The sequence below is a fragment of the Panthera uncia genome, assembly GCF_023721935.1.
Source record: "Panthera uncia isolate 11264 chromosome B2 unlocalized genomic scaffold, Puncia_PCG_1.0 HiC_scaffold_24, whole genome shotgun sequence".
Lineage (NCBI taxonomy): Eukaryota > Metazoa > Chordata > Mammalia > Carnivora > Felidae > Panthera > Panthera uncia.
Genome location: NW_026057580.1, coordinates 74,947,012 through 74,961,203, shown reverse-complemented (window position 1 = coordinate 74,961,203; position 14,192 = coordinate 74,947,012). Strand labels below are relative to the sequence as shown.

Below are 14,192 nucleotides of genomic sequence, written 5' to 3'. Positions count from 1 at the left end.
CTGGCTTCGCCATTTACGAGATCTGTGACCATCAGCAAGTTATTTAACTTGTGGCATCTCTTCACATGGTTCCTGTGAAGATTAAATGAGATGACCGACGTAAGGCACTTAGCGCAATGCCTGGCATGTGGTGGCGTTCATTGAGTGTCAGCTAGTGGAACAGACAGACAGAAGACGTTATCGTGCTATGCTGAGGGCAGGATGTGGTGGCATCACAGAAAATGGATGATCAATCCAGGTTGGAGTGGTTGAGTGGAAAGACACCTTGGGAAGATGAGCCAGGTGAAGGTGGGAAAAACTTAAGGGGTAGCAAGTGCAAAGACAGGAATACAAGAGAGCCATAGCACATCCAGGAGGCTGAAAATAGAGTGAGCTTGGAATGAAGGTGGGAGTGAGGGTGAACAAAAGATAGGTGAAAAAGCTGAAGTAGTAGGCAGGAGCCTGAATATAATGGGCCTCTTTAACTGTGCTGAGGTGTGGAGGGCCAATCCTGAAGCCAACATCAAGCCATTAAAGAAATTTAGTGGGTCATTCACATGATCAAGTTATGTTTTAGAAAGACCTCTCCATTCGTGGTGTGAATCATGACTTAGAGAACGTTAAATCTGTGACACTTAGGAGGCTATCACAGAAAGCTAGACAGGAAATGAGAGCCAGTGAGGTGAGAAAGGAGAGGACCAATTTGGGACATATTTCAAATGGGACTAATTCACCGTGGGGAGTCATGAGAGGAAGATGTCAAGGATGAACCACATTTGTCAGGATTGCTGCTCAGGTGGATGTTGGAAATCCATAAAAATATAATCTGTAGGAGAAAAGAAGGGTTTGGGGGTGGAGTAATGAATTCTGTTTCCTGGGATCATTCGTATGGAGATGTTCAGTAGTCAGTTTGGATCAGTAACTCGGTGAGGGATATTGCTACTGTTCTTGTAGCACGGGTCTATGGATTACAGTTGAAGTCGGGGTAGTGGAAGCTAACCAGGAGAAAGAATACAATGTGAGAAGAGAAGAGGACCAGTGTTATAATGGTATACAGTGCAGAGCTATTGACGTTTTGGATTACAGAGAAGTGCAGTAAACAAGTAATATGGTAGATTACCGAAAAGTCCTCAGATTTGGGGGAAAAAAAATGACCACTCTCTCCTTGGCTGTGTTTTCTACCTATTGTTAAGATTTTCCGAGATGCACTGGTCTTTGATATCACAATTATTACAATTGACTGGATTTCAAGGCATCTCTACTTTGTGCTAGAAGAATCACAAAATGGCATGCAAATATTTGATGTTGATCTTGAACACAAGGTGAAGTACCCCAGAAAGCTGGACATCTGCAATAGAAATTCAACAATAATCTCTTTTTCTGTATATCCTTTTTTAAGGTATGTAAAGTATGAGTATCTGTTTCTGTTGTGATGAAGTAGAGGCATATTCAATACAATATCTTTGGTTTAATATTAGAAGCTATTGATGGGAAAATAAGATGCTTACGGTCCTTGACTAGCTATATTAACTTATAGTAAGTAACTCTACACATTAATTATGAGCCCATAGCCACAAATATGCAAATTTAATCCATACTGACAATTTGGCTAACCTAAAGTTAGGGTCATTACCAATAGGAAACCAAAGCAGATTTTCATACCAGTGGATTTCCTAATAACCTCAGATGATAAGGATGAGAAGAGGACTGAGACGTGGCAGGAGATGAACAGGAGATAGACAGCATGTCATGCTAATGCTATTCTGGGCTCACCCATCTTTAACTAATGTCCTTGTAAGATGAGTTTTAAGGCCTCCGTTCACCAACTGATAGCAGTTTTTCATGCTGAAAGATGTATTTTGTTTGTGTCATAAGCATGGTTATTCTATTTTGAAACTAGATTGTTAACCAGCATTAAGAAGCAGAAACAAACTTGAGAGGAGGGGAATGGAGATGGGTGTTGATGAAAAGTAGGCAAATGTATTTCACATGTACAGACGTTAATGAACCATTCAGTATACCACCCTCAGGTCATTTTAGTCCAAGGCTTTAGTTGTAAACACATTTATTGAGAAATCATGGGAAAATGGTACAAACTAGATTGCTTTTGGCCCCCTCCATCTCAGAAGATTATTGTACATGTGGACACATTCTCTCCAAAGGCTGTGTTTGTCTCTCCAGTCATTAGGAATGATTAATCTTCATTGGAAACTAACGTTTGCAATAATATGCTTTACTCATTAAGTTGGAGGGTCTTTTTTTTCCCCCATAGTCGCCTGTATTGGACAGAAGTTTCCGATTTGGGCCCTCAGATGTTCTACTACAGTATTATCAACCAGACCTTGAGTCACATTCTTCCACCCACAGCCACAAACCATTCAAATGGAAGGAAACAGTGTTTTTGCAGCATTACTCAATTCGAGTTTAGTGGAGCAATGACTATTGACACCTCTGATCTAGAGAGACCACAGATATATTTTGTCAAAGGGCAAGAGATCTGGGCCATGGATCTGGAAGGATGTCGGTGTTGGCGAGTTATCATGGTGCCTACTCTGCTTGGTAAGATATCTATGTGTGTACATAGATACCCATTAGTGATGGTGGCCCTTCCTGTTCAATTAAAAAGGGTGTGCATTCTACATGTATTCAAAAGAATACACACATGGTTATTTGCTCTGGACCATGCCAAATGTTCCCAAAGAATTCAAGTCAAGTTGTTTCCAGGCAAATTGTGCACAGACGTTCACACAATTTTCTGGATCTGTGGTTTCATTGTTGTTGTTATCTTATAATTAACAGTAGAGCTATAATTTATTAAGTTTAACTACATAGCCTAACCAAGCTACCAAATGTATTATCTCATTTAATTTTCAAAACACCTTGATGAAGTAGATAATAGTATGCTCATTTTACAGATGAGAAAACTGAGACCCAGAAAGGTAAGGTATTTGTCCAAAAGGCTACAATTAGAGGAGGATCTGCGGTTGGAAAGTGGGCCTAACTACAACATCTGTGATTTTACTACCAGTACCCTACTTTACTTCTGTTTTGATGATCTCATTGACTCCGCATTCAGCATGAGTTTATCAATACTTGACATCACGTGCTTGTGGAGGAAATACTTAAATGTCTGAAGTGATTTGGAGGTCTCCTAATTAGGAGTAATTGCAGCAGAAAAAAAAATGCACTCTAAATACCTCCATACATTGTTAAGAGTCTACTCTTCACTGTTCAAGGTAGTAGCAACTAGTCACATGTGATTTAAGTTCAAGTTCATTAAGATTAAACAAAATTAAAAGTTTAATTCCGCAGTCATGTTAGCCACATTTTAAATACTCAAACCACAAGTGGCTAATGGTTACTGTATTGGTCAGTGTAGACATAAAATATTGCCATCATCAGAAGTGTTTTTGGACATTGCTGGTCTTTATAGTAAAGTTTTGAAATTACAAACGTATGTGTGTGTGCGTGTGCGTGTGCGTGTGCGTGTGTGTGTGTGTGTGTATCTGTGACACAGACTCCTTCCTTGATCAAATGTTCCCCTTTTCTCAACTGGGCCTTGACCTGAGTCTTCCTTGTCTGTCATTGTTGAGTCTAGTTTTAGCAAGAATCTTGCTAAATCAGTTTAGGGATAACCCCCCACCCTAGGTATCTGATCAAGTCCTTCATCTCCCACACTTGATTTCTTGGGTTGCCTTTAGCAAAAATCATAGGAAGATTAGCAAGAATCTCCCTACCCTCGATGTCTTCTCTTAGTAATTTTCTATCCACTGACCCCATAATTTTGCTTGTTGGCTTTGAATCCCCAGCTTTCTTTGTTGTATGTGAAGTTGAGCACATCTCTCTCTCCTATTGCAATATTGCAACAGTCTTAACTAAAGTCTTTCTTACCATTTAAACAAATGTCAGAATAAATTTTCTTTACCATCTGATACACAAGATTGTCTAGTAGGCCATTATCTTATAGATATAGAATTGGTTAGTCTTTCAGGAATCCATAATTGAAATTTATAACCCTAAAATTAGAAAATTTGAATGACTTTAGAGATGTTTTAGCTGGAATGATATTGGAAGAAATCCCCTCTACAAAAACACCCTTGCTTGAATAATACCTGTTTATAAAAAAAATATGTCTTTATAAGGAAATTTTTAATTTTTTGAATAATTCTAAATATTAGATTTTTTCCTTACATTTAGCCAAAATTTTCTCCCCATTTCTCCCATTCATTGATCTGAGTTCTGACCTCTAATTTTATACAGAATAAATCAATAACTTTCTACATGATAGCCATTCAAGTATGTAGTGACTTCTGTCATAGCTCATTTTCCTTTGGAGGAAAAATTCATGTATTTGTAACTACTCCTCACATGATGTGGCTTCTAGATCTTTCTTTGCCCTAGTAGCCCTCCTGTTGTTTCGCTCCAGCTGCTTAATATCCTCTTAAGTGTCACCCCCATAATGACCCCCTGTACTGTCGATGTGTTCTGGTTAGTGCAGGGGGGTCTCTGACTTCCTCTGTCTTCTTTTATTGAAGCTGAAGGTGGCGTCAGGTCTTTTGGCTGCCTGCCGTTTGAAAAACCCATAGTTTTTTTCATGTTAACTATTATTAAGCCAGATTTCTTTCATTTGTTATTTTTAGAATTGATCTTAAACTTGAATTTAGGGTGTCACATTTATTCCTATTACATTTCAATCCATTTCCTGATTTTGTAGAGATATTTTGAAAGTTTAAGCCAGTAATTGAACATACTAGTGTCAGTAAGAATCAGGTATTATCTGCAAAATTGGTAAGTGTACTTACTCTGTTTATTCCAAATTACTGATAAAAAATATTGAGCAAGATGCTGAGCCCTGGGCCCGTCGTCCAACACCTCCCTTCCAATAGGTATTGTTTGATGTGGAGTCACACAGGTTAAGTTGAAAATCTTGGCTCTGGTCTTTACTAACTTTGTGGCCTTTGAGGAGATTATTTAACTCCTTAAAGCCTCAGTTTACACTTCTAGAAAATGAGGCCAATTATAATAGTATTTACCTTATTGGCTTGGTATGGAACTAAAATGAGAAAACATCTGTAAAATCCTTGGCCTAATGACATAAAACAAAGGTGGTATTTTTTTTTCTTATTGAAATGATAGAAAGGTTAAAAATTAGCAATTACAATACAGAAAAAGGATTTCACATATTGTTTTGAGTAGAAAACGTGAGTTACGTATTTTGTTGTTTCTGTTCTTTATTTTATGTTTTTCATGAGCAGGAGAAATGCTTGAAAGTTTAACTGTGGATGGGGAATTTCTCTACTGGATCTCCTCAGCAAAGGACAGCACACAGATTTATCAAGCAAAGAAAAGCAATGGGGCCATCCTCTCCCGGGTGAAGGCCCAAGGGAGTAAGCATATCTTGGCTTACAGTTCAGTTCTGCAGCCTTTTCCAGGTAATAAAATCACACTGTTCATCAGCATGTTCTCCCGTCTGGGGTGGGGGCAGAAAAGTCTCAGAATATCTCCTTCTCCAGGCTGCCCCCTCAAGCCCTTCGTTGTGTGCTCAGTGTTGATCCAAACTGCCAGGATGGGTGCACACTGTGATTGCTGTTTGCCCTGGGTCACAATTGATCTCCGTGTGTATACATGACTTGAGTCGTCCTAGAGAGTTTTAGACATGGGAAACCCTTGTCTATCATTCTGTCTGTCTCCTTTTCTCTTTGCATTCTCATAATTTCTTTTCTGTCTTTTTTTCTCCTCTGACAATATTTTTAGAAATCCCCGTTGTGTCAAAAAGCACTGCATAAAATTTCAGGTCTTTTTCAAGGTAAAGTGCTTTATTTGTTGTATTATGTATGTCAACTGTTCATCATGTGTATGTGTGTGCTATCATTTTTGCTAAGTTCCTCCCTTTTTTTAAATGTGTCACTCGTTAAGTTTTTTAGTGTTGTGCTTCTGTCTCCCTCAGAGACTCTGTGGATTTTATTATACAATTTTGTATAATGCAATGACTTTTAGGAATGCGTGGATGGCACTATGGCAGAACTAGCTATATATTTTCTGAGAGTCATAATACTAATAAAAAAGTTTGAACTCTAAAAGCCAACCGACCAAAATTAAAAACATTACATACACTGAGGGTGGCCTTCAAACCTAAAGAGGTTTTTAGTTTTTTCTCAAGCTATCTGCCATTAGGGTGGCAATATCATTTTAAATTAAGATAATTACCCCCTAGAGAGGGGCAGAAAGAATTGAACAAACTCTCTCTGCTTAAATGTATTCAGTTATAAAATATGAAAAAAATGGGAGAATTTATAAATAAGCCAGGTGCCTATTTTGGTAAAGTAGTTCATTTTTCATTTTGAGAAATTTAGGAGATTTGGTAAGTCCATTAAAAGTCTGTTTGAAATTGGAACGCACACATATACCCGCACATCCTTAAAAATAAAAGTTCTAAAGCTAGCATGGGTTTTTTTTTAACTGGAATTAATTTAAAAGATATGGTTAACATTTAAACAATGTTTTTTAACATTTATTTATTTTTGAGAAAGAGAGACAGAGCATAAGTGGGGGTGGGGCAGAGAGAGAGGGAGACACAGAATCCAAAGCAGGCTCCAGGTTCTGAGCTGTCAGCACAGAGCCTGATGCAGGGCACAAACCCATGAACCGGAAGATCATGACCTGAGCTGAAGTCGGACGCTTAACAGACTGAGCCACCCAGGTGCCCCCTTCCCAATTTGACTAATGTGCTGTCACTACTGTCTTCAAAGTAAAAAAAAAAGGCTCAGCTTGATGTTGCTGTGATCTGTGTACCTTATTCAGTGTACTTTAGTTCCCCCTGCTGGAAATTTTAATCAATGATCCGTTACCTTGCTCCCTTTTTTCTGTGGCATTTAACAACTTCAAAATGTGTGGGAAAAACACCCGTCTTTCTTTCCTGAATAACATTTCCAATACTTCAATATATCACACCTTGTCAGCCAAGTATAAAAACGTGTTATTACCCTTGAAGTTAAATAAATCTGCTGTTCCTCTTTCATACATATATGTATGAAATATGTGTATATTTTGAATCTTTTCTTATTATTTTAGATAAAGCATTACTGTGTCTAGCTTCAGATGTCGCAGAGCCAACTATACTTAACACCACTAACAGCAGCCTCACAATCCGATTACCGCCTACCAGGGCAAATCTCACGTGGCACAGCATCACTTGCCCTACTCCAACATACCTGGTTTATTACCAAGAAGTTAACGGTGGGAAAAATAGCTCTGGGCTGAAATATAAAATGCTGGTAAGATTGGAGCTGGTGGTCTTTGTCTTTTCACAAGATACCTGTTTCTGCTATAAAATTCTCACTCACAGTGAACTGTTTTCTATATTATATCCTGAAGCACGCTACTGTGCAAACTTTTACAGCTGATCCATCAAAGCAAGTTGTGTTCTAGTCTTGTCTGGGAGTTAAGCTTCAAGGAAGTATATTTATTAACTATGACCAGTGGTGGATTGCCATAGTGACAGTTTCCTGAGTGTCCTGGGAGAACTGGTTTGTTGTCTTCCCTAATTATCCCCAGAAAGTGATAGAGATCTGTTTTTATGGCCTATGCAGCAGATTGCAGATTGAAGGGTAAGAAATGATTAGACAGAAAGAACATTACTGTATAACCCTCCTCCATAGCATCTATTTAATATAAAAATGGTATGTTCTATTTTTGTCCGTCATTTCCTGTATGCTGTTATGTAGGGAGTATGTCGGGTTTTTTTTCATCATTGTATTCTTAGCACCTAGCATAGTAGTTGGCTTTGTAGAGGCTTTCACTAGTTATTTCTTGAGTGGATGAATTAATTGGCACAATTCACTCCATTGTTGGCACTGATGTTTCAGTTGTCCTTGTGATGGAGTCATATGTATTCAATATTTTGCTCTGTGCTTGCTATTCAACCACATCAAAAGGTGAAATTGACCATCATCATCTGTTGGAAGTGAAACACTATATACTTCACCAGAAAGGACACATGATTCTTGTTATTTCCTTTGTCTATTTTAACCTCTCTTTACACATTTCAATGTTTCAGAGACAGATTGGATCATTTGGCTGACCAAGATTAGGCTGGTGGCACTGGATATTTCTGTTACCACAGCCAGTCTATCCTACACATTGATTAATATGGGTCAAAGGCAATGGGTCTCAAACCTGACTGCACGTTGGAGTTTTAAAAACCTCTGGGCCCACACTTCACCTCAGACCAATGCAATCAGAATCTCTGGGGGTGGGACCCAGGCACAAGTGTTTTCTTAAAACTTTCCAGTTGATTCCAAAATACAACCAAAATTGAGAACTGTTGGTCTAAGGACAGTGTTTTTATTTTATTAAACTTTACCTTTAATAATGATTAAGTAATTCAGTTTAATATTTTATCATATTCACTTATGTGTCAAATCTATTTAAACTTTTTTTTAATGTTTATTTATTTTTGAGAAAAGTGAGACAGAGCATGAGCAGGGTGGGGCAGAGAGAGAGAGAGAAGGAGGCACAGAATCCGAAGCAGGCTCCAGGCTACGAGCTGTCAGGACAGAGCCCAACACTGGGCTTGAACTCATGGACTGAACCATGAGATCATGACCTGAGCCAAAGTTGGACATCCAGGCACCCCTGTGTCACATCTTTACCATACCATCTTGCTGACCTTTGTATGCAAAGCTAGTGAATTAGTATCTTCTTCTGAGAACTTAGCTTCCTATGTGAAATGAGCATGTCATTGAAAATTGACCGATCATTTGGTATTGATTCTTGGAGATAGTAAGCAACTCAGGTCTGGGCAGATTAGGGCAGTGAACATTATCATTCTCTTGATCCAATATCAAAAAATAAGTTAACTTAAAAGATCTTTTAATTATCGTATCCCTTTGGTTAATTTCTCCTCATTTGTATGAAAAAATAAGAATCCGATATTGAGTTTTAAAAATTAATTACAGGAATCTCAGGAGAGGATAGCCTTTATTGAAGGTTTACAACCATTTTCAACATATGTGATACAGACAGCTGTAAAGAATTATTATTCAGACGCTATGGAACAGTTACCTCTGGGAAAGGAGATTTGGGGAAAAACTAAAAGTGGAGGTGAGTTATGGGCTTGGGTGGGTTTCTAGACAGGCATTTTGTGATATACGTGACATATACATCTATATTTGTGATTTTTAAAATTTGGATGCTAAGTAATCTCTATTATGTGAGCTTTTTAAACTTAATAAGAAAATGTATTATTGACGATACTCTGATAACCTGATTTTTGCTCTAACAACAGAAGATGAATAATACTCCATCAGAATGAAACACAACTAGAAGGTGAAACATCAGAATCAATACTGTTTGACCAAGAAACACATTTTCCAGTCTCACCACATAGTGTCACCCTCTCCCCACATATTCACAGGTCTCATCCTGTGGCGATGCAGAATTAAGCCTTTTCTCTGTGTGAATTTTACTCAGGACACTTGAGATTTAAAGTAAATAACATCATTGCCTGAAAGAAAATGAATCTAGACCTAAAAAGGTTTTCTGAGAGGTGGTGATTATTTTGAGGTCACACCATTTCTTTCAGAGGTCTCTGATGACATTCCCAAAACTAATCTGAATTGGTTTGTTCATCATCATTGGCCATATCATTGAGCTGGAGTCAGAGAATGATTTAGTCATTAGGCAAAAATAAGCAAGAGCCTTTCAGGCAGCCTGTTAACTTACCATTTTATAAGAGGTTGGCTTTCCTTTAGAATATTGGCCATTCGTTCTGCTCACATGATATGATTATTCCTCAGCCAGAACCCCATTCCTTCTTCCATCTTTCAGTGCTGATGCAATATCCCTTACCATGCATTGCTATTTATTTCAGTGCCAGAAGCAGTTAGGCTCATTAACACAACTGTGCAGTCAGACACCCGCCTACTTGTATCCTGGGAAGAATCTCACAAGCCAAATGGACCTATGGAGTCAGTTCGCTATCAGCTGGAAATCTCACATCTGGCCCTAATTCCAGAGACTCCTCTAAGACAAAGTGAATATCCAAATGGAAAACTCTCTCTCCTTGTTACTAGACTATCTGGTGGAAAACCATATGTATTAAAGGTATAGTAAGTGTATGGGGCACTTTTATTGCCATGCTCAAGTGCAAGGTTCCGAAAAGGTTAAGCGATTGTTCTTTTTTACAAAAAGGTTCTGGCCTGCCATGCTGAGGAAATGTGGTGTGCCGAGAGCCATCCCGTCACTGTCAAAATGTTTGACACACCAGAGAAACCCTGTGCCTTGGTTGCAGAGAACACTAGTTTGCAATTAGAATGGAAGGCTCCATCTAATGTTAACCTCATCAGATTTTGGTTTGAACTCCAGAAGGTAGATCTCACCATACTCTTTTAATGCAAATCTATGTTTTGTGCTATGGGATAAATTAGAAGACCTTTTTTCATATCTCTAGAGTATTCTCTTGTATAAACCAACAATATATTTGAAAACATTCATTGATTTAGGCTGGCTTGCCATTTACAGAATCTATCTAGACTCATTTCTGATGGAAAGAATTCCTAGAGACATTGGTTGCTCTTAAAAGGCTCCGTGGAAAGGGTTATAAGCTACGGTTTACTGGTTTTCATAATATTTTACTTAGTTTAGATGTTATCAGCATGGCTGTCTAGCGTCCAGCAATTTGGTATTTCCAATGAAGAAAAAGAAAAGAAATGGACAAGCAAACAAAACCCAAATCCTTGTCTAGAAATGTTCTTTCAACCATTTAAAGGCTGTATAGCAACAGGAGAGAAATAAAATATAAGACCAGTTTATTCTGAACCAGTTGGATCTTGGCTTATAAACTTTAAATGGTTCTTCATCCAAAATTCTCCATGCTTTAACTATATAAAAATATCCACTGGGTTTCAAATATCAATTAATCTAATTAATTCACTGCTGAGGAAAGTCTAGGTTGATTTTTGTATTGATACACTTAAAATGGATTATTTTTTAGAATTGCTGCATTTCATTTTCAGTATTATTTATTTTGTGTGTCTACATTCGTAAAGTTTGGTTAGGAATCTTTTGTTCAGTTGTAACAAAAACAAATCAGTATAGTCATGACCTCGCTTTTTTTTCAAAAATGGAGTTGCTTCCCAGGATGTTTTTAAATTTTACTATGTAAGATTTTTTTCTATGATCTTACATTTTTAAGATAAAATCCATGAAAACTATGAAACAATAGTGAATGTCGAGTTCATAAAACCAAAAGCTGTAGTTTATTGGACTTTTTTCATCGAGCGTGCTTGTGATGATTTGCTGCCTATTTAAAAAAGTGTCATCTTATAAAAATGCAGTTAAATTGGAGAAATTGGAGGATCACCTTTTATTAGACATCTATTTAAGGAAGCTCAGTGCAGTTCAGTTTAAAGGCAAAGTGGGGGATGTGAAGTTTACTCCTGACATCAAAGAAATGTGATGGGGAAGGACCTTATAGCTGGTGACTCTAAGCCCCTCCTGTTACTGATGAGAAGTCGGAGATCCAGACAGGTGCCATAGTGAGTCAGATATCACCAGCCAGGCAGGGAAGAGCCCCAGGGGTTGACTCATCCTACAGCAGTCCTACTTGTGTGCTATCCATGGAAGGAATGTGAGTCACTAAGGCACCTACCCCACTCCTCAAAGTTTGGGAGAAGGACAGAGTTCTGGGACTGTCTGGTTCAGTCCTTGTGACTTTCACACAAAGTTTTTTTTTGTTTGTTTCAAAACTTCCCCTACACTTGCTGAAAACAGGTTCTAGATATACCACTTAGAACATCATGAAGCTGAAAATGTGGGATACAGTAATCATGACATGTGACCATCTACAAGTACTAACTGATGAGCACAGTAAGAGGCTGTGTTCCGAGAGGGTTGATGAGTACCTCCAGTCAGAAAGTTCTATATCTTTAGAGCAACTTGAACCTATCTCATAAAGATAGGATACCTGGGAATGATGGTATAACTCCATACTGGAACTCTAAGAGGGGACTGATAAGGGTGAATATGTGTCTTTTTAATTAAGAATTTTTTTTTAGAAAGGAGGAGAAAAAGATAAATTTCCAATTTTCATCTTTTCTGTCAAATTTTCCTTATGTGGAAAATGAAGGAATTAAAGCACAAGGCTAAATTTCTATCTAGGTCTTAAATTCCATAGATTTTTTTTTAAAATCACAACAGTGTATGGAAGAAGAACATATTTAATTTGAGATTAAGGAGAAGAAACAAGTAGTTTCATTTTGGTAAATTATTTTCCTGGTTGTGCATTAAAATTGAGTTTTTCTCAATTGTCCAGGAAAATTCCTACATTTCTGAAGTTCTGGTCTCTGAGACATGATAGGCTGCACCATTTCCTTCTCACCCCCCATCCAAATAATTTTCAAATCTCTCTGTGGTAGCTTTCACTCCTGCACTTGTTGGCCTCTAACAAATGGAAGGTCTTGACTCCACTGTGATTTACTGGGGTAGCTGTGGCACCTCCCCAAGTTGGTGGTCTGCCCAGAACATTCATTGCTGTGGTAAGGCCAATAGTCTACTGTTTTCCAGCAGAACCCTTGGTCAAACATCTGACCTTCCAAGGAGCTTTGATAATTTCTGGAGGGTATGGAATGTTGGGCCATCTATTCACTTAAGGTAGTTTATATAGCAGATTATTAAGGAGGCAGGATCACAAAGGGCTAAAATTTTTGAGGTAGAAATCAATATTTGTCTGTCTGTCTGTCCCTCTTTCTTTCCCTCAGTTCAGAGTAGATATTAGGGATCCAATGCGTCTGTTTCGTTAGCCTGTATGTTTTAGTAGAATTGATACATTTATGAGTTTAGCAGGCAATGGCCTGGACATCAGCATTTTTGTTTTTTAATTTTTTTTCATTCCTTCCATTCCCATTTTCCTCTTTTTTTTTTTTTTTTTTTTTTTGTAACAAGGTGGTCTACTTCTTGAAGGTGCTGTAGGAATCATTCCTAGCTGAATAGAAAAGTAATATAAAGTGTCCATCCAATGAAATGATGTGACCTTGTGAGTGCTAAATGAAAAACGAGATGTAAAGTAAGGTTTATTTATGGAAACTGACCTTCTTAGGAAACTCTACTGGAGAAAATACACTAAGAACCCTTGACAAAATGCCACATCCTCTGTCTTTCCCTATTTGTACATTGAAAAAAAATCACCATTTTCAAATAACACATGAAGGGTCCAAATACACAGATTTTTCAAAAGCCATGCACAAAGAAAGTGTAAGATAGCTATAATTAGAGACCCAGTATCTACATTGGAATTAAAGTAAGATTTCCTATATTTAACTTCTAACATTTCTACTCAGTGACTGAGTGATGGTAGACAAAAATTTCCCTCTTTTAGGGAACTAGGCTTCATATGTATAAAAAGTAAGGAACGCTGGTTAGACTGAAAAGAGTTTGAAGGGAAAAACTACATGTTTTAATTTATAAGTCACTGTAGACCTGTTGATAGAATCAAAATGTGTAAAAACATTATAATTTTGAAATTAACAAATCCATGGAGTTGAAAATGTCATTATTTTGATCCAGCATGGTCCCTCAGCTATGGATTTGCATTCTCAGCCATCCTAATTTAATGTAGGTGTCTCCAAGGAGGGATAACAAAAAGCCAAGGTCCAGATCTTCCCTAAGGACATCTATGTAATAAGAGGTGCCTGTCCCACCTTGAACTCATCCTAAGAACCGTTATTCAAGTCAGTTATAGCTTGTCACAAACTTAAAATGGCGGTCAGTGGTAGAGATAATGTTTGGGATCAAACATTCATAAAGGAGCACTTATTTTAATTGAAAATAAATTTTATTTAAATTTTTAATTGCTTGCCATAGACTTGTGAATTTCTATGCTTAAGAAGGTTTTCTTAAAGCACCAAAAATATTAATTGAGACTTCTTTTTTCCAGTGGAAGTATAATGAGTTTTACCGTGTGAACACTTCATGCATCCAAGGCCCTACTTATGTCTGTAGCATCACAGATCTACAGCCTTATATGTCCTATAACATCCGCGTAGTGGTGGTTTATAGGACAGGAGAAAATAGCACCTCACTCCCAGAAAGCTTTAAGACAAAAGGTGAGTACTGATAGCCTCAATAATCCTCAATACTCAAAAAGCCCTGTAAGTTTCTCAATGAGTTTCTTATCACTTATTTCACTAATGTTAGAGGTTAACCTTTTTCTTTTC

At 37.7% G+C, this 14,192-nt stretch overlaps 1 protein-coding gene across 5 annotated transcripts in view; it reads left to right on the top strand.

Moving 5' to 3' along the window:
• The window catches only part of ROS1 (ROS proto-oncogene 1, receptor tyrosine kinase), a 114,441-nt gene that overhangs the window by 61,131 nt on the left and 39,118 nt on the right, over positions 1-14,192 (top strand). For all 5 annotated transcript variants that reach the window (XM_049654239.1, XM_049654238.1, XM_049654240.1 and 2 more), the window contains 8 exons: positions 1,173-1,378; positions 2,252-2,538; positions 5,235-5,411; positions 7,051-7,253; positions 8,937-9,081; positions 9,851-10,083; positions 10,171-10,347; positions 13,913-14,081. In XM_049654239.1, the coding sequence (XP_049510196.1) occupies positions 1,173-1,378; positions 2,252-2,538; positions 5,235-5,411; positions 7,051-7,253; positions 8,937-9,081; positions 9,851-10,083; positions 10,171-10,347; positions 13,913-14,081 (1,597 nt within the window). The remainder of the gene's footprint in view (positions 1-1,172; positions 1,379-2,251; positions 2,539-5,234; positions 5,412-7,050; positions 7,254-8,936; positions 9,082-9,850; positions 10,084-10,170; positions 10,348-13,912; positions 14,082-14,192) is intronic.